This window comes from Monodon monoceros, unplaced genomic scaffold (genome assembly GCF_005190385.1).
Source record: "Monodon monoceros isolate NGI ecotype Baffin Bay Population unplaced genomic scaffold, NGI_Narwhal_1 Super_Scaffold_9, whole genome shotgun sequence".
NCBI lineage: Eukaryota > Metazoa > Chordata > Mammalia > Artiodactyla > Monodontidae > Monodon > Monodon monoceros.
The window spans coordinates 37,916,616-37,935,356 of record NW_021703786.1 but is presented as its reverse complement, the minus strand read 5'-3'; the positions used below and the strand labels follow the sequence as shown (position 1 = coordinate 37,935,356).

General features: G+C 51.3%; 1 protein-coding gene across 7 annotated transcripts in view; it reads right to left on the bottom strand.

The window, feature by feature from the left end:
• MPRIP (myosin phosphatase Rho interacting protein) overlaps positions 1-18,733 on the bottom strand; it is a 129,148-nt gene extending 110,415 nt beyond the window's left edge. For all 7 annotated transcript variants that reach the window (XR_003791900.1, XM_029211431.1, XM_029211430.1 and 4 more), the window contains exon 1: positions 18,510-18,733. Coding sequence is in view for 6 of the 7 variants with exons in the window: in XM_029211431.1 (XP_029067264.1) it covers positions 18,510-18,632 (123 nt within the window). In the remaining variant the exon portion in view is untranslated. The remainder of the gene's footprint in view (positions 1-18,509) is intronic.
• Between the last annotated feature and the right edge of the window lie 8 nt (positions 18,734-18,741).

The window sequence follows — 18,741 nt, the reverse complement described above, 5'->3', positions numbered from 1 at the left end:
CGGCCTGGGAGCCAGGAGGCCCAAGTTCAAGTTCTGGTTCCTTGACTTCATCATTGTGTAGCCCAGAACAAGACACTATAGCTGTGAGTCTCAGTTTCAACATCTACAATAAAAGGAAAATATATATATCCTTGCCATTAAAAAATTTTTAAATGACATCAGACACAAACACACACTGAGTCACTGAACAATCAATGCCTGAGAGTCAGGGACATAAATCCCAGCATCTACTCAGGCCCATGCACACAGCTGGTGTGTAGAGGCCAGCAGTGCTCAGGGGAATGAACCCTAAGTGTGAAGGGAAAGACTGTAGAGTATTCAAGGCCAGTCCAGATGGACCCCAGGAATCCTGACTCTGAGGGGAGGGGCAAAGCATGCAAACCCCACACAGGCTCCCGCACACAAGCCTGAACATATAACCTCCAAGCACAATGACCATCCCCATGAAAGTTCTTCAAGAAGAACAATCTCCAAGCAGCCTTGAAGAAGGATCCATACCTATGGGGGCCAGTATCCCAGCTTCAGGGAGATTCCTGGGGCAAAGATTTCTCTGGGCCCGATGTGGGGGGTTGAGGAGCTGCACTCAAGCATGAGGTGAGGGCAAATGGCCCTTTGGTAGAGAATTCACTGAAAGATCTATGGGCAGAAGGTGTGTAAATTGCAGCTAATATATCTTCTGTGGTTTTGAGGTTGGTTCCTTGACCTTTTCCACAAAAGAGTTTCTGTGGAAATGCTTCCACACTCATAGCAAACAGGATGTATAATATTTTCTGCATTTCAATTCCAAAAGGAGAAACGATGCCTGGGTAGCAGCCGTCTGGCCATCTTTACAAGCTTGTAAATCATGGGAGATTCCAAGGTTGCCTGTCTCTTCTGGGATGTGTAGATGTTAAGTCAGTAAAAGGAAATGTGAGCACATGTCCAAGTCAGTCTGAGGCCTTACCCCCGCCAAAACCTCGGTGTGTCCTGGCCACCCAAAGACCACTTCATCCAAGCACACCGCAGAGGGAGGCCTGTCAGTGGAGCTTGTGCCCACCTGCCTGACCCACACCTGGGTTAGCACACACCTCTACAGGCCAGTAGGGCCAAGACCCCAGGAACGTGGGGCTTCTCTTTTAGAACAAACCCGTCAGGGCCAACCAGCGTCAGCCATCACTGCAGATCCCTCAAGAGGCCACACCAGGCTTCTCCCAATGCCACGTGGACCAAACTGTGTTGGAACTCGTCTCTAAGCCTTGTCCAAGGTGTCTCAATCAAGCCCTGGAGAATACTGTCCTATTGCTTTACAGACATTCAGTTCTAGACCCAAACTACATTCCTCCATGTGGGCACCACCTGCCGGCACGAGCGCCCAGGGCCTGTCATCTGCCTCTGAAAGTCAGGAGAGGACCGTCAGCCGCTGCAAAGATACGCACAATCGTGGGGCAGCCACCGTATGCAACTCAATGCCATCAGGGCCTAGGGTGAAGCCCAGCTTCCGAGAAAGAAAAGCATCAGGTATGTGGCCCTGAAGAAACACGTTCCCTCTGAGTGAGCACGTGGGAAGTCTGCTTGAAATGCCCATCGGTTTGCTCTGTTAGTCACAGCTGTCCCCACTGTCACCACAGCCAACGCTCACGGCTTAAGAGGCGGGTCACTGCTCCAGGCACTTCACATCGTGTACCCTGTGCCACTCTTCCATTTCACATACAAGGAAACCACAGTGTCTAAGCAGGTGTGAGTCAAGGCCACCTGGCCCCATATCTTGCCTTTAACCTCTCGACACCGCCCATCAGTGAGCCACTCCCAAAAGTAAAGGCTGGTGCCATCCCAGCAGGATGCACGTTCCCAAGTGGGTGACTCTCCTTGGGGGTCTAATCCTGACCAGCACATCACTCAGGGCCTCCCCTAGACATCCCTGCAGCTGAGGTCTGGGGCCTGTGTGTAGTGCCAATGCATGGTCCCCGTAAGGAGTTCACTAGAGGATGAACCTCCACAAACCACCCTTCATGGAGCCGCCCACCCAGCTTGGCCAGGCACTACGGGCTGTGAAGGCATTTGGGGAGTGGACAGAGACCATGGGGCTCTTCTCCAGAAGGAGGAGTCTTTCCTACCTGTGGATGAAAGACGTAAGTGTGAGCACAGGCTCCCACCTCCACCCAGAGAAAGTAGAGCCTCAAATGTAGAGTAACCCTGTACATTTATCATCCAAACTGGGATACTTTGGGGAATGAGTAGGGAACCTACTAATTACACAAGGACATGTGGCCCAGAAGAAAGAAACTTATAAGAAATGCAGTTTACCCATCTTTGCTGTCAAATGTCAGGATGCCAAGACAACAAAGCCACTGAGAATACCCACAATGAGACAAAGACACAAAAACTGGAGCTAAGGGTAAGGAACTCAGCACCAGGGAGCACAGAGGAGGGATCTGGGAGAGACCTCCGTGAGGAGCCAGCAAAGGCAACCTCAGAAATGGAGGTCAGGGGACATGCGACAGGGAGGCCGGCTGGCATGTGCAGAGGCCGCCAAGCCTCACCCACTGCCTCGTGCCGCCCACCCGGCAGCATGCTATGGCGCAGGGTTCCAAGGGGAGAGGGCACACCCCCAAAATACCATAAGGCCCAGTGTCTTTGGGGGCCCCCTCCTCCAGAGCTCTAAACCTCGAGATAAAGTCCCACCCTTCAGCCAAATCAGAAGTAGCACTGGGTGGAGACAAAGACAATAAATACTTGGTGAAACAATGAACCGAACTCCAAATAAAGTTATCTCATGGCCAGTTGCTTTCAGCACAGAACACGTCCACGCTGCTGCCACACAGCTGCCACGCACTTGACCACGGCTGAGCCCCAAGCTGTGCGTGCACAGACACGCACACGTGGGTGTGAGAGGGCGAGGCCAACACCATGCCCGTCCAGCATGCTCCTGGGGGACTGGGATAACCAGGACAGAGCGCAGGACGGAGGTAGAATCTGAGGTGTTAGCTACTCATGGGTAGCAGATGTCAAACCAAAAATGACAAAAAGACAGGAAACAAAGATGTCAAATAAAGGTTTGGCAAAATGTGAATTACAGGGACTTCCCTGGTGGTGCAGTGGTTAAGAATCCACCTGTCGGGACTTCCCTGGTGGCGCAGTGTATAAGACTCCACACTCCCAGTGCAGGGGGCCCAGGGTTTGATCCCTGGTCAGGGAACTAGATCCCACGTGCATGCTGCAACTAAGAGTTTGCGTGCCACAACTAAGGAGCCTGCCTGCTGCAGCTAAGACCCGGAGCAACCAAATAAATAAAACATTAAAAAAAAAAAATCCACCTGCCAATGCAGGGGACACGGGTTCAAGCCCTGGTCTGGGAAGATCCCACATGCCACGGAGCAACGAAGCCCGTACGCCACAACTACTGAGCCTGCACTCTAGAGCCTGCGAGTCACACCTACTGAGCCCGCGCACCTAGAGCCCGTGCTCCACAGCAAGAGAAGCTGCTGCAATGAGAAGCCTGCACACTGCAACAAAGAGTAGCCCCTGCTCACCACAACTAGAGAAAGCCCACAGGCAGCAACGAAAACCCAACGCAACCAAAAATAAATAATTTTTTTTTAAAAAATGTGAATTACAAGCACAAACCAAAAACGGGGGGGGTGCGGGTAATGACTGTTTTGGTGTTTTTTTTGTAATAACTTACTTTTTTGAGATATAATTCACATACCATACAACTCACCCATTTAAAAGTGTACAAGTCAATGGTCTGCAGTGCATCCGCCACCGTAATCAAATCTATCCCAAAAAGAAGCCCTGTATACTTTAGCTATCATTCCCCCCACACGCCCCGCTCCAGTCCCCAGCAACCACTAATCTGCTTTACGTCTCTACAGATTTGCCTAGTCTGGACGCTTCACACGAATGGAATCAGATGACACATGGTCTTTTGTGTCTGGCTTCTCCCACTGAGCGAATGTTTTCGAGGGTCATCCATGCTGTAGTTGTTGGTTGTACCACACTCCTTTTCATGGCCAAGTAATATTCCATTGTGTGGATGGACCACATCTGTTTATTGATGACACTGGGGTTGTTTCCCCCTTTTGGTGGCTGTGAACATTCATATCCAAGTTTGGTGACTGTTGTTAAAACTCCTTTAGGAGAGACCAAAGAGGTAAACACCACATGTCACGTGAAGTCTGAACAATTAGCTTTTCAAAAGCTGCGAAGGGAAAAGGGTTGAATGGGGTGCTGCAAGGGAGTCCTGAGAGGCTCCCTGAAAGCAGACTGGGGGGCAGCAGCCCCAACTGCTCAGATCAAGCTCAAGATGGAAGCCTCCACGTGCCGGCCACACACGGGCTGGACAGGGCGGGGTAACCAGTGCACAAGAAGGGGCAAAGAAATATTTTCTTTAACAGAGGTCTAAAAGGTCTAAGTCTAAGTCTATGGGGATATCTTCTCATCTAACATTAAAGACGCTTAAATTCCGGGACTTCCCTGAGTGTCCAGTGGTTAAGACTCCACGCCTCCAGTGCTTCCACTGCAGGAGGTGCGGGTTCAATCCCTGGTTGGGGAACTAAGATCCCACACGTCGTGAGGTGCAGCCAAAAATTTTTTTTAAAGAAAGACAACTAAATTCCTGCCAGCTACCAAATCCAAGGGGCAGGACCCGGCTAAGGAGCACTTTAACCCCAAAGAGAAGAGGTAATTTTCCTCCTCCAAGGAAAATCCTGAGGGTTGATCCAAGCTTCTTCCCCCAAAATAGAATTTTAAAATCCCTATTGTTGTCACCTGAGACCTCTGGGGGCCTCCGAGACTCTCATGAATCCCCTTCCCGCCAACATGCTTCAAGGGCGCAGGACTCGACTGACCGACTGACCGTCACTCCAAGAGCGAGGAATCCTAATCTCCCTCTCCACCCTGACTTCCCACCCAAGCCCCAACCCTGTGCCTCCAGGGTCTCGGAATGTGTCAAGCAGCACTAGGGGAAAAGAGTGAGGTCACCTTGCCTTCTGGCTGCCGAGCAAACCAGCGGCAGAGCCCGAGGAGGACTGCCTGCCCTGCTCCGCAGTCCTCAGCCACCTCTCACGCCACACTTCACAGTGGCACCAGCCCCAGCACTGCAGGCTCCATCCTAAAACCTCCGGTCATCTCCACCCCTCCCTCCTGAGAGCTGCAGAGCCCAGTGGGGAGATGTGACAGCAAAACAACTTCTCCAAGCCTCAGAATAAACATTCCCTGTGTGTCACGTCGAGTCCCCACCACATGCCGTGTGCCTTACCCACACTTTATTTATTCCACGGAGAGCCCTTGGCAGCAGGAGGCAAGGGTGGCTGCTTATGCCCCCCGCTCCATCCTCTACCCACCCCAGCACTCTGAGCACCGCCTGGGGCTCTGCCCGTCCTGACAGACGTCCTCACTGCCACTCCCATGAGGCATTCGGGGCCTTCAAGCAAATGGCCCAGCTTGAGCCAGACCAGTGGTCCTCAAAGGGATGGCCCTTTTAAGGGGGCCCTGAGACCCTTTTAAGGGGTCCATGAGCCAAAACTAGTTTTACAAAAATGCTAAGTCATCATTTGCCCTTTTTTGCACTCATTCTTTCACTAGCATATAGGCTTTTCCAGAGGATACACGACAGGATATCACAACAGATCATGTGCAAAAGATATGAGAATCCAGCTGTCTTCCATTAAGATAGATGGTACAGAGATGCGCAAGGGTAAAATGATGCGACTCTTCTAAACAAAACTTTTTTTGTTTTGGAAAAGTTATTTTTCAGAATATACCTGTTATTTATGTGAACATGTAACAAGTTTATTTTATTTTTTAATGAATTAATAAAATTTTTTAAATGTCTCGTTTTAATTTCTCATACAGTAAATACCATTGGATGTAACCGACATAAACAAAAGCCCTTTGAAGACCTCAGTAATCAAAAGCATAAAGGGGCCCAAAAACAAACAGTCTGGGAACCACTGACCTAGCCAGCCGCCCCACCCCCAGCCCAGCCCGTCCTCAGATCAGCCCTCCTGGTTCTCGGGGGCCCTGCTCACACGCTGGCTCTGTCAGCCTAAACACACAAGCCTTCAGGTCTGTCTCCAGGTCTCCACACGGAGTCCTTTCTCCTCAACAGCACTACCTTAACGGGTCGCATCTCATACCAGACTTGCCCCCAGCAGCTGCCTTAAGGTCCATCTGGAACTGGAAGACTCCTGCACACATCTGGGCAGGGAGACCTTCCTCTTGAGAGGCGAGCCTCTGCATGGAGAGGAAGTCTGCAGAGGGGGCTGGGCCCAACAACGGGGCAACACCTACTTGTGGTCCCCTCCCCTGGATCCCAGCATCTGGGAGGCTGACACAGCAGAAACACCAGCACCTCGAACATTCAGCAGGAAGGCTGCACCTATGCTGTACACACACGCCACTGAAGTTTTTCCGTATATATCAAATATTTCATTCTATTAACAAATTTTAATGCAAGGGTTAGAGTCAATCAGTGGTTTTCAAACAGTGCTTCAGGGCCACTGCAGACCATGGGGTGGGGCAGGCGGCTGGGGAACCATCCCTTCCCCCCTCCGGGGACTTCACATGGGCAAGTTCCGCGTTCCATTTCAAGGGGCTCCATGCTCCATGGCTAAAGAAATAAAGTTTGAAAACTGGTAATAAGAGTAGTAAACAGGGGCTTCCCTGGTGGCGCAGTGGTTGAGAGTCCGCCTGCTGATGCAGGGGACACGGGTTCGTGCCCTGGTCTGGGAAGATCCCACATGCCGCGGAGTGGCTGGGCCCGTGAGCCATGGCCGCTGGGCCTGCGCGTCTGGAGCCTGTGCTCTGCAGCGGGAGAGGCCACAACAGTGAGAGGCCCGCGTAACGCAAAAAATAAAAATAAAAAGTAGTAAAGAGGCCAGATCCGGTCGGAGACTGGCTCTCAGCAGCTCCTCCGCACCTCACCACCCTGGGGTGCACCGGTGTCTCCCTACACGGCCTGGCCTTCAGCTCCCACGCCCCCTCGGCCCCCTTCCCCACAACTCTGAAGCCCCAGCTTAGCTCCTTCTCGGCAGCTAGGCTGATACTCAGGAGGGAGCAGAGCTCCAGGTGGCTCGGCCAGCCCTGTACACGGGCTCAGCGCCTCTGCCACAGACCCCAGGTCCCCATCCCAGGCTCCTCCACCCGTCCAGTGCCGTATCTGCCCGCCCACCCCACAGTCCACAGTGCTGAGGTCTGGCTTAATGTGCCGCTTCCCAACGCGGCTCACGACAGAATTCCACGGGACCCAACAATTCCTCCCCTGGTTTCCACCTAGAAGAGCTGAAAGGAGGGTTAGACGGAAGTGTGCATGTGGGTGTTCACAGCAGCACTAGTCACAACAGCCAGAAGGCAGGACAGCCCAAGGGTCCATCTACAGACAAAGAGATAAACAAGATGCGCTATGCCACATAATGCAATACTCGGCCAGAAACAAGCAGTGAACACAGGTTCATGCTACCACATGAACCCTGAAAACACGCTCGGTGCAAAAAGCCAGACAAAAGGGGTCACAATTTCTACGATTCCATTTTGGTGAAATTTCCAAAAGAGGTAAATCCGTAGGGAAGAAAAGCAGATTGGTGGTTGCTGAGGATGGGGGTAGGGAGTGGAGCCTAGCTCTTCAGTAGTGATGGCGCGTTCTTTTGGGGCGATGAAAGTCTTAAATTACCGAGTGCTGGTGAACTTAGCATATTGGGAATGTGCTAAACGCAGCTGAACAGCACACTTCATTTATTTATTTATTTTTGGTTGCTTTGGGTCTTCGTTGCTGCACGCCAGCTTTCTCTTGTTGCAGCAAGCGGGACTACTCTTGTGTTGTGCAGGTTTCTCACTGTGGTGGCTTCTCTTGTTGTGGAGCACGGGCTCTAGGCACGCGGGCTTCAGTAGTTGTGGCGCACGGGCTCAGTAGTTGTGGCGCATGGGGTTAGTTGCTCCGTGGCATGTGGGATCTTCCCAGACTAGGGCTCAAACCTGTGTCCCCTGCATTGGCAGGCGGATTCTTAACCACTGCGCCACCAGGGAAGTCCTGAACTGTATGCTTTAAAGTGATTAATTTTACGTTCCATGAATTTTACCTCAAAAAACCAAGAACAAACAAAAACCCACACGCAGACCTCACTAGATCTCAGGCCCAGAGACGGGAGGGCACGAGGCCGCCGGCCTGCTGGCCATCCTCCCTCCCACGCCCCAGCTCAGCTGCCCACTCACCCCTCTGCCCACACACATGCCCTGCAAGCCCAGCCCATGCCCAGGGCTCCTCCCTGGACAGCAGCAGCTGCAGGAAGAGGGGAAAGGGACACTTTAGAAAGCCCCTTCCCTGTTTGGGCTTGACAAGGAGCCGATGGCCGTGGAATTTTTGGAACATGATGCTACTTGTGGCAAAGGGAGGAATGCTAGAGAATGCGTGGGGACAAATTTCTGAGGCAATGGCTTTGCAGGAAAAATATCACACCCTGTCCCTCAAAAAGCTGTGCTTCCTATAAAGTAACAGGTAGGACAGGAAAGTCCAATGGAAGGAAAAAAAAAAAAGAGACAGGAAATTTAACAAGTTCAGCCCAAGCCTCATCCTCCAGCCCCACCCTTCCCAGCACATATACCCCTGGCAGGGCAGCCCCCGGCTGCTGGACACGAGGGGCCAAGGGACACACACAGCTAGAGATCTAAGGTCCAGAAAGCCTACTTGAGCCCACCCAGGTCCACAAGGGGAACAGTGGGAGGAGGCCAAGTCAGACTATCTGGGTTTGCGTCCCACCTCTGCCACTTGCTGTGTCACCCCCGGGCAAGTTCTAGGACCTCTTTCCATCTCAGTTTTCTTATCTCTCTACTTCATAAGGCTGTTATGAATATAAATGAGTTAACAGTGGCCTGGCACACAGCAGTTATTGTTAGCTATGAATGCCACCACTGACCACTGCCACAATAAATAATCTCAGAGCACGTCAACTGCTCCTTCGATTTAAGTATAGAAAGCCACACCAGACAAGGCTGCATGGCCAGCTCGCTGGCCCAGTTCCCAGGAAGATCCTCTAAGCTCACAGGGTTTCTAGGAGGGAAGGGAGACGTGGGGATGAGAGTCAACGGGCTGTGTGCCAAGATGGCATCTGCCTGTTAGAAGAGCTTGCTCACAGGCTCTCGCAAGGAGCCACATCTGCTTGTTCAGACCCCACGGAACGCTCCACCCCCTGGAAGAGTGTGTGATCTGTAAAGGATGTGGGACAGCAGGGGAGGAAGCTGGAGAACCCACCTGCCAGCTGAAGTGAGTTAATCAATGCTGGTGACCAAAGGGCCTGGCCAGACCTCCTGCTCACTGCCCAGTGATTCAGGACTGGGCCCAGGCTGCTCTCTACCCTCCTCTGCCCATTTACCCCAGGCCCACGGGCAAGAAAACTTGGATTCCCAGACAACTGCTCCCAGGGACACCAGCAGGATAAGCAGCTTCTCTTAACCCTCTCCCACCTTGCTGATGGCCACTCAGACACTTCCATGCAAAGTGACTTCTGAAATCGGGATGTGCCACTGCCATTCACGGGACTTGCACTGTGCATTTCTCTGGGCTTGGGAGGTGCTCAGGGGTGGCTGTCACGCTGGCTGTTGGCCTCTGGAGCAGCCCACACCCTCTAATGGTAAGTCTCAGCCTGATGGTACCTGGCCTCTTCGCTTTTTTGCGGGGGGGCCACGCTGCACGGCCTATGGGATCTTAGTTCCCTGACTAGGGATCGAACCCATGCCCCCTGCAATGGAAGTGCAGAGTCTTAACCACTGGACCACCAGGGAAGTCCTGCCTCTTCGCTTCTTATACTCTAAAAATTCTTAAAATCAGTTCACTCTTTACACTTAAACATGTTCTGAAAATCAAACCCACATAAGGAAACCCACAAGGCCCTTCCAATCCCTCGGGGCTGACGTGGGGAAGCTGCTAGGGTGATGCCAAGCAGCTCGCAGGAGAGTAGGCGGCCTGGGCCCCTGCTCTGTGGGCACAGGGCAGACAGAAAGAGAGTCTGAGGGCCAGCCATCCCACGTGCTAGCACCTCGCCACAGAGGTGGCTCGCCTCTCTGGGTCAGTGCTGATGAAACGAAGCCCGTATACTGAGCGCCCACTACACACGCAAGCATTCACAGATGTGGCACTCTTGCTATTTCCTGCATCTTCCACCATCCTCACAGGCGCCCACAGACATGGATCTTGTTGCAGCCCCCGTTTTCAGAGGAGGGATGCAGACTCTTAAATTCTGGGTAAGTTGCTCAAGCAGCATAAGACCCAAATCTGAGCTGAAAGCCCCCTCCCTTAACCCTCCCATTCCCTTACCTGAGCACGTGTAACTGTGTCAGATTTCTAGGTCAGAGCGGTCCCTAAGCGGAAGACCCGCCAGCCCCAGGTAGACAGGCTCTGAGTACGGCACCCGGGAGACCTGGACTCTTTCTCTGGTTCAGCTGGGACTCCCAGCAGCTGCTCCCCCTCCCAGCCCCTTTAGCTGTGGGCCAGGGTACTAGGAGGGGAGAAACGGGACCGCAGGTGCACATGGAGTCTCCCCGGTCTGCCTGTTCCAACCAGTGTTTTAGGACCTAGGGATCAAGGACACAACTACTTCCTGATTCTGAATCCCTCAGGGGAAAACAGTGCTTCCTGTTCAGGGCTGCACCAAAGGTGTGGTCACTGCAACAGGCCAGCAGCCTGTCCAGGGGACGTGAGACACTCCAAGGCTGAGATGTTAGGACCTGCGGGAGGACCTGTAAAATGCTCTGCCTGCCCCATGCGCCCCCAGCAACCAAGGAATCCAAGTCAGGGTAAGGCCCTGTTTCTGACAGCAAAGGTTAATGCATGTTAGCAGACACAGGGAGGGCCAAGAAAAACTTTGAAAAAACCCACACTGGCCTTCCTGTGACCTAGGCTGCACCTCCCTGGGTCTCAGTGGCTCCACCTGCTAATGGGGACAATCCTTCACCTGCTCAAGGGTGGGAGGATCCCCCAGCCCCTCAGGCCCCTCCTCCCGGGGGAAGGAATTAGAGCTCCATTAAACAGCTCTAACTCAGCTTGCAATACCCCAGCCTCCTACTGAAACAGTACCACGTTAACAAGTCAAAGCGGCCTTGCCAGGAGGAGGGAGGGCAGGTTCCCGGCCGCACACCATGTGGCACACAGCCCCATCCGCAGGCAGCTCCGCGACCTAAGGCAGGCACCCAACCTCTCTGAAACTCGACGTCCCCTACACTCCACAGGTGGCCATGTTGCCACCAGCCCTGCTCGCCTCCCCAGCCGCCGGCGGTGGAAGGAAGTCACGGTACACACAACACCTGATCCAGTGCGAAGCAGGTTCAGGAGGACTCCACAGGCCCGTCGACTCACTCTCACCGCGAGCTGCCCCAAGGACCGGGCAGGACACCGTCCAGCGCAGCACACACACCAAGCTGAGCGAGGGGAGGAAGGAGCTGGAAGGGTTACAGACTCCAGGCAAGAACCAGGCTGTGGTTTCATGTGAACTAGGATGACCCTGACTGAGAAAACCAGCAAGTGGTTTGGAAGATTCTAGCTCCAGGCTCCAGAAACAAAATGGCAGCGAATCAATCCTCTGGCTCTCTCGCCTCCAAAGGAAGTGACAGTATAATGGGAGTCGTGGGGATGGGCATTCAGGGGTCCCATCCCAGGGCAGCTGTGAAAGAGCCGCAGACAATTTCACAGAGTCTCAGCTGCTCAAACTGAAGGGACCACGAAACCTAGGGCAGAGTTTTCAAACCTGCCCCTCGCAGACCTCAGAAATGACTGGAGGTCCCATGGGTGGGAAACAGATGGCTGAGAGGCCAAGCTCTGACCCCGTGTCGCCCAGAACAGTGTCACTTTTTCTGTTTCATACACAATATTTCTGCATGAGATTCCTTTGAGTAAAAGGCCCCGCAATTTAAAGTTTGAAAACCACTGACCTGGTCCAACCATGTCGTTTCAGATGAGAAAGTGATGCTTGGAGAGTGAGTTTCCAAGGATAAACGAAAAGCCTGTTTTCTCAGATTAAATGCTGCGAAATTGGCACCCAGTGCTCACCACGCCTCCCTGTGTGCCTCGCTCCCCCACAGGACGAGGATGTGGGCAGTAGGATATTACTTCCCTCTTGTCTCCTTTCCCTGATTGCAATGCTCTCTCCTCTCCTTCAAGTCTAGCTGGCAGCTTGGGAACAATTTAAAGATAAGTATTCCAAGTCAAATTTATTTCAGCTACACAACATCAGGGTCCTAGTGATCAGGCGAGAGCAGATCTGTTCCCCACAGGAGAGACCGTCATTATGCTTCTTGGAATATTAATTACCACAAAGGGGGTTCAGGAGTCTCCATCCATTCCATTAGTGGACCACTCCCTGTGTATAGAATGTGGGCACCTGCTTTACAGGTGGGAAACCAAGGCCAGGAGAATGTAAGTAACCTTTCTGGGTCACACTGCCACGTCTGTGCCAAGAACAATCACAGGTCGTCGACTGTAGTCCTTCTGCGTGGCAAGGGCACAGGAACTCAGAAAGAAAGGTCAAGTAGCACGCTAGAACACAGGGAAAAAGGCAGCTAGGATACAGCTGCAAAACACTCAGCAAATACAAAGGGTTGTGCAGAATGCAGTCACCACGTCCTGCCATGTGCCTGGAGGGACATGTAAGCCTGTCCCCACCCCCCCACCCCGGGCTCTCATTCACTCCCCACAGCATAGGTCCACTAAGCCCTGACCAGCAAACACCCTTCTCTCTTCTGCCCTGCAGGGAGTAGGGATCAGAGCCCCAGAGCTCTACAACACAGTAAAAGGAGTCACCAAAAAAGAAGTGACATTCAAAGAAAGAACCCCCTGAAGCTGGCAAAAAGACATCAAAAGGGGGATGCAAACAGGAGTAACAGCACGAGAGAGCCAACATTCCAGGAATCCGAATGCAGGCCAAGGAGAAAAACCCACAAGCGCAGCCTTCCCACCCTGGACTTCCCCCAAGGGTCTCAGGCCAGGCCACTGCAGCCAGAGACGCCCCATCCACCACTGTAGGCGCCAGCCACACGTGGCTACCGAGCACTGGGAAAGTGGCTAGTCCGGACCAAAGGTGCTGTAAAGGTAGAAATGTATATAACAGCTTTGTTACGTGTTGAAATGATAATATTTTGGATACGTTAAATAAAACGTAAAGTTAATTTCACCTGTTTCTTTTTACTTTTTAAATGTGGCAACTAGACAATTTTAAATTACATATGTTGCTCGCATTACACTTCTATTGGGCAGGGCTGGTCTAACCCAGGGGTGTTGGCAAGCTATGTATGCTCGTTCCATTGACCAAATCTAGCCCATTGGCTATTTTTTTAAGGTCTCAAAACCAAGAATGGTTTTTACATTTTCAAAGAGTTATATAAGTACCTACTTAAATTCCTTGATTTTTCCTATGGGCCTGCAAAGCCTAAAATATATACTATCTGGCCCTTTAAGAAAAAATTTGCCAATCCCTTGTCTAGACTCCAGAAACAATCAGATATTCACTCCAATGACACAAGGAGCAGGGGGCAGGTTTGGAATTTGTGTGTGTGTGTGATTTTTGCACGTTTATTTTTTTTAACTGAGATAAAATTCACATCACATAAAATTAACCACTTTAAAATGCATAATTCAGTGGCATTTAGTAATTTCCTCATGTTATATAAACAGCATCTCTATCTAATTCTAAAACATTTCATTACCCGAAAACAGAACCCCAACCCCATCAGCAGGCACTCCCCATTCCCCCCTTACCAGAACCTTGGCAACCACTAACTTGCTTTCTGTTTTTACAGATTTACCTGTTGTAGACATTTCATATAAGTGGAATCATACAGTATGTGACCTTTTGAGTCTGATTCTTTTCACTTAATATCATGTTTCTGAGGGTCCATCATGTTGTAGCATGTCTCAGTACTTCATTCCTTTTTATGACTGAATGATATTCCATTGTATGGATTAGACCACAATTTGTTTATCTATTCATCCACTGATCAATATTTGGGTTGTTGCTACTTTTTAGATATTGTGAATAGCACTCTTACAAACATATGCATAAAACTATTTGTTTGAATACCTGTTTTCAATTCTTTTGGGTATATGCTAGCAATGGAATCACTGAGTCATACGCTAATTGTTCTGATGAACTGCCAAACTGACTTCCACAGCGGCTGTACCATTTTACATTCCCATGAGCAATGCACAAGGGCTCCAATTTCTCCACATTTTCCCCACACTTAATACTTCCCCTTTTCTACTAAAGCCATCCTAGTAGGTGTGAAGTAGTACCTCATTATGGTTTCAATTTGCATTTCCCTAATGACTAATGATGCTGACCATCTTTTCATGTGCTTACTGGCCATTTGTAAGGTCTGGAACTTCTGACACACCCCTTGCCAAACTATCTACCAATCTGTGAATAATCACAAATCTTCTAAAAAGGGGGGGCATGGAATCTTCCCATTGTTTCTGAGATGAATGTTAAGTCAAATAAAGAAGTTCCATACCATGGAACTTCCAAGAAAGTCACAGGAACAAAGGGAAATGATGAAATGATTGACTGAAATGACTGATGAAATGATTCACTGAGGCCAACTCCTGGCCCACCCACCTCTATGTCTGGGATTCCTACACCAAGGCCCCAGCAGTCCCAGCAGCGGAGTATGGACACAGCAAGGGGCAGAATTAGACCAGGAGGGCTGAGGGGGGACAAAGAAGGACTGAAGAGCTGGGAAAGATCAAGACCAACCTGCTCATTCTCCAGGAGGGAGAAACAACCCAGCCAAGGTCCCACAACAAAACAATGCTAGACCAGGGACTAGAACTGAAGTTTGGTGACTCCTTCCACAAAAAGTGATTCCTAATAGTGCACGAGTCAGCAGGAGAATGAGACATCATGTCAGGTCAATACCCACCAGGAACCCAGGCTGGGACGAGGACCTGGAAGCCAAGAACCCTAGTTCCAGACCTGCTGCTCTGCTCCCTCTATTCTCATTTCACTCTACACAGCCTCCTGAGTGACTCCATTCACTCCCATGACATCAGAATTCCCACCTGGCCCCACCCCTCCTCCAGCTCTAACCGCCTACTGCCTTAAGTGGGTGACTCCACCTAAGGACCAAATTGGACCTCCACCTCCTCCAAGTCAAATTTACCACACTATTTTTACTCCTCCCCGCTCCCTCAAATCTACTCCAAATCTGCTATTCTCAACTGCCATTAAGGGTACTTTTATCCACCCAGGTTTCCTCAATCCCCACTCCGATCAACTGCTAATATCCTGTCCCTGGTGTCTGACGACTCCTTTCCCTCCTGGCCAGCACTGACCTAGAGAAGATCTTTACTGACATTTAATTGGACTTCTTCAAAAGCATCTATTAGAACTTCTGCCTTTAGCCAGAATTATCTTCCTAAAACACAAATCCAATGGATTAAAAAGCTAAGCATAGGAAATTCCCTGGAGGTCCAGTGGTTAGGACTCCACGCTTTCACTGCCAAGGGCCTGGGTTCGATCCCTGGTCAGGGAACTAAGGTCCCACAAGCCATGCGGTGCAGCCAAAAACCAAACGAACAAGCAAAGCTAAGCATAAAAATAACTATAAAAGAACTAAGAAAAACATCAGAGACTATTTTATAACATTGGAAAGAACACCTTCATAAGAATGAGAATGAAACTACAAACTATAAAGGAAAACATGGAAATTAAACTGTCATATTTAAAACTACCACATGAGAAAGAGAAATGACCATACAATTAAAGACAATGTATGACAGGTGCCAGATTAACATCTAGAGCAGGAGTCGGCAAACCATGGCTCACAGGCCGATCCTGCCAGCTACCTATTTTTGTAAATAAAGTTTCACTGGAAAGAGCCATACCCTTAGTGTATGTCTTATATACAACAACTTCACACATCGGCTTTTGTGCTACAATGGCAAAGCTACATAGTAGTCACTAAGATCTTATGGCCCACAAGGCTGAAATATTTACTATCTGACCTTTAGGAAAAGTTTGTGGACCGCTGACCTAGAGTATATACAGAAGGTCCTACAAATCAATGGTGGGGGGGCCCTAACCCGATAGAAAAATGAGCAAATAATATGAAAATCCACGAAAGAACAAAATATATTCAATAAATACTACTAAAAGAGGCTTAATCTCACTGGTAACTAGGGAAATTATTAAAGAATTAAATCATTTGATAATACCCAATCCTGGCAATGGTATGATACAGCTTTTTTGGAAGACAATTTGGTGATTATCTGTAGAAAAAAAAAATTTAATGCACTTGATGTCAACCTAGCTATTCTATTTTTAGGTATCTGCCCCCAGAGAAATACTTGCATTCGTGCGCACACGCACATGCATTCTCGCTCTCTCTCTCTCTCTCTCTCTCACACACACACACACACACACCCAAAAGCAGTTAGAAAGCTGTTCGTTGAGGCATTCACTGTCTATAATGACAAAACCTGGAAGTAACCTTGCTGTCCACCAATAAGGGAATGGTTAAACTATGGTACATCCCTGATGGTACAATATGCAAAACATCCCTGATGGTACAATCTGCAAAAAACAAGTTTGGTATATTGATATGTATTACCATGAAAATGGCTATAAAACATCATTAAGCAGAAAAAACAAAATATATTTCAGAGCAAAAACGCACATACAGTTTAGGTTTAAATAGGTTTTTTAACTGTACTTGAGTCTGCATGTATGCAGAGAAATGCATAGGAGAAGGACTAAAGGATAAATGCCTTAAAGAGGAGGTGGCCTCAATGATCACTGATCTATCTTCCAGCCTTGATGGTCTAAAATAAGCTCAGGGTGGGAGGGGCAACAGGAAGCAGGGGCTTGAAGGAGACTGATGGGAACCGATTGGCTGAGGTTTTCTAATGGAGCCATGAGGATGAGAGTAAGAGGCTGGGGGAGGGCCGGATGCAGGGAGCAGCAGCTAAGGCTGCTGGCAACAGCCCTGAGTCTCCCTCCGTCTCTCTTCAAGAACAGTTTCTTCCTGAAAGATCCCAAGAGGTAGAAGGCTGGCCTAGTCTCTCCCAGCACAAATAACCCCACTCATTTCAGAAACGACCATTCCACTTGTGCCCTGGAGGGCCCAGGCCTATTTCAAAACCCACAATTCAACTGTGAATACAGTGCAAGATTAAGGTACTTTTAAATCTGTGACATCCCCCTCCCCACCAAATCCAATTAATAATCAGCATTTTAAAAACAGATTCAATTCAAATATGCAGATTCCACTCTAATTCATCTAAGTTTAAGAATCGGAAAACAAGCCCTATGAGGTGTAAACACCCAATTTAGGCAGCTGCCTGGAATAACCAGAAAACTCTCTCAGAATAACCCTTGCCAAGCCAGAAACTTCCTAAATCCAAGCTTACTGTTCTGTAGGTGATTCCTGTTCATTTATTTTTTAAACTGCAAGAAGAAAAAGTTTCATACGATGTCATGCCTTGCTTTTCACAACAGCCTAGTGAGGCAGGAGAGCCAGGGATCCCTGCTCCCAATTTACAGAGAAGGAAAATAAACTATAAGGAGGCACAGGGACTTGTTCAAGGTCACGCAGCTGCAAGTGATAGCCAAGCCTAAAGTTCAGTCCCCTGACCCCTGGTCCAGGACCCTCATGGCCACATGAACTGCTTCCCAGGGCAAGGCGTCCAGTGGAGAGGAGAGCATCTCCCTCAGAAGCCCACCACAGCCCGGCACACCACCAGGACACGGACCCTGCCGTCCTAACGCTCTGACTCCGCAGCCCTGGGTGCGGGGTGAAGCTCTGGGTCTCGGGTACCAGAAGTTTCTTTCTGGCCACTGGGGAAGGCAGCCGGTCCCAGGCCGTCACCCCTGCCCTGCCACCCACTCGGCCGGCCGTGTAAACACTTCGCAGCAAGAGAAACGGCCAGGCCGGTCCACTCCAAAGCAGCGTGTCGGTGGAAGGAGCGCCCACGACGAAGTCAGCTGGGCTGGAACGGGAAGGGGCTCCCGGCCTCGCGCAGAGGGACCAAGGGAAGCTCGTGGCGGTTGGGGGGACGGAGGCTGCGGAGAGGCCGGGGGTGGGGGGGGCGGGGCCGGCCGGGAAAGCGGGAGTGGCCGCGCGGGGCCGCAGAGCCCAGCTCCGGAAGGGCCGGCCGGGCCCAGGACCCGCGCCGGGGGCACGCGGGACGGCCCGGCGCCGCGCTGTGGGCGGGTTTCCGCCGCCAAAGCGTGCGAAACCCCCCAGGGACGAGGAACAGAGACTCGGCCGGGAGCGGCGACCCTGGGGGCGGGGAGGCCGTGCGAGCCCCTCCCCCGCCGGCGGCCCCGGGTCGCGGCCCAGAGCGAGACCCGGACCCAAGTCGCCCCCGCCCGGTGGCCGCCGGTGGGAGAGGGCGCGGAGCCGGGCGGCCGAGTGTGGCCCCGCGCTTTGTTCCCGCGCTCGGCCGGGCGCCTCGAGACGCCGAAACGCATGAGTCACCGGGCGGCGAGCGGAGGGCGCCGCTCCGTCCCGCGGGCGCCGCTTTGTCCGCCCCGCCCGCGCCGCCCGCTCACCTGCGTCAGGTCCTCGTCGTTGAGCAGATGCGACTCGCGGGGCTTGAAACAGTTCTGACACTTGCTCTTGTTGAAGATGTTGGCCTGGAATTTCCTGCACGGGTTCTCCTTGGCCGCCGACATGGCCGGGAACGGGCTCAGGCCGGGCACCGCCGCATCCCCGGCCGCCGCCTCCAGCCGCGCACGCAGGCCGGCGCCTCACAGAGCGCGCGGCCCCCGCCGCCCGCCCGCG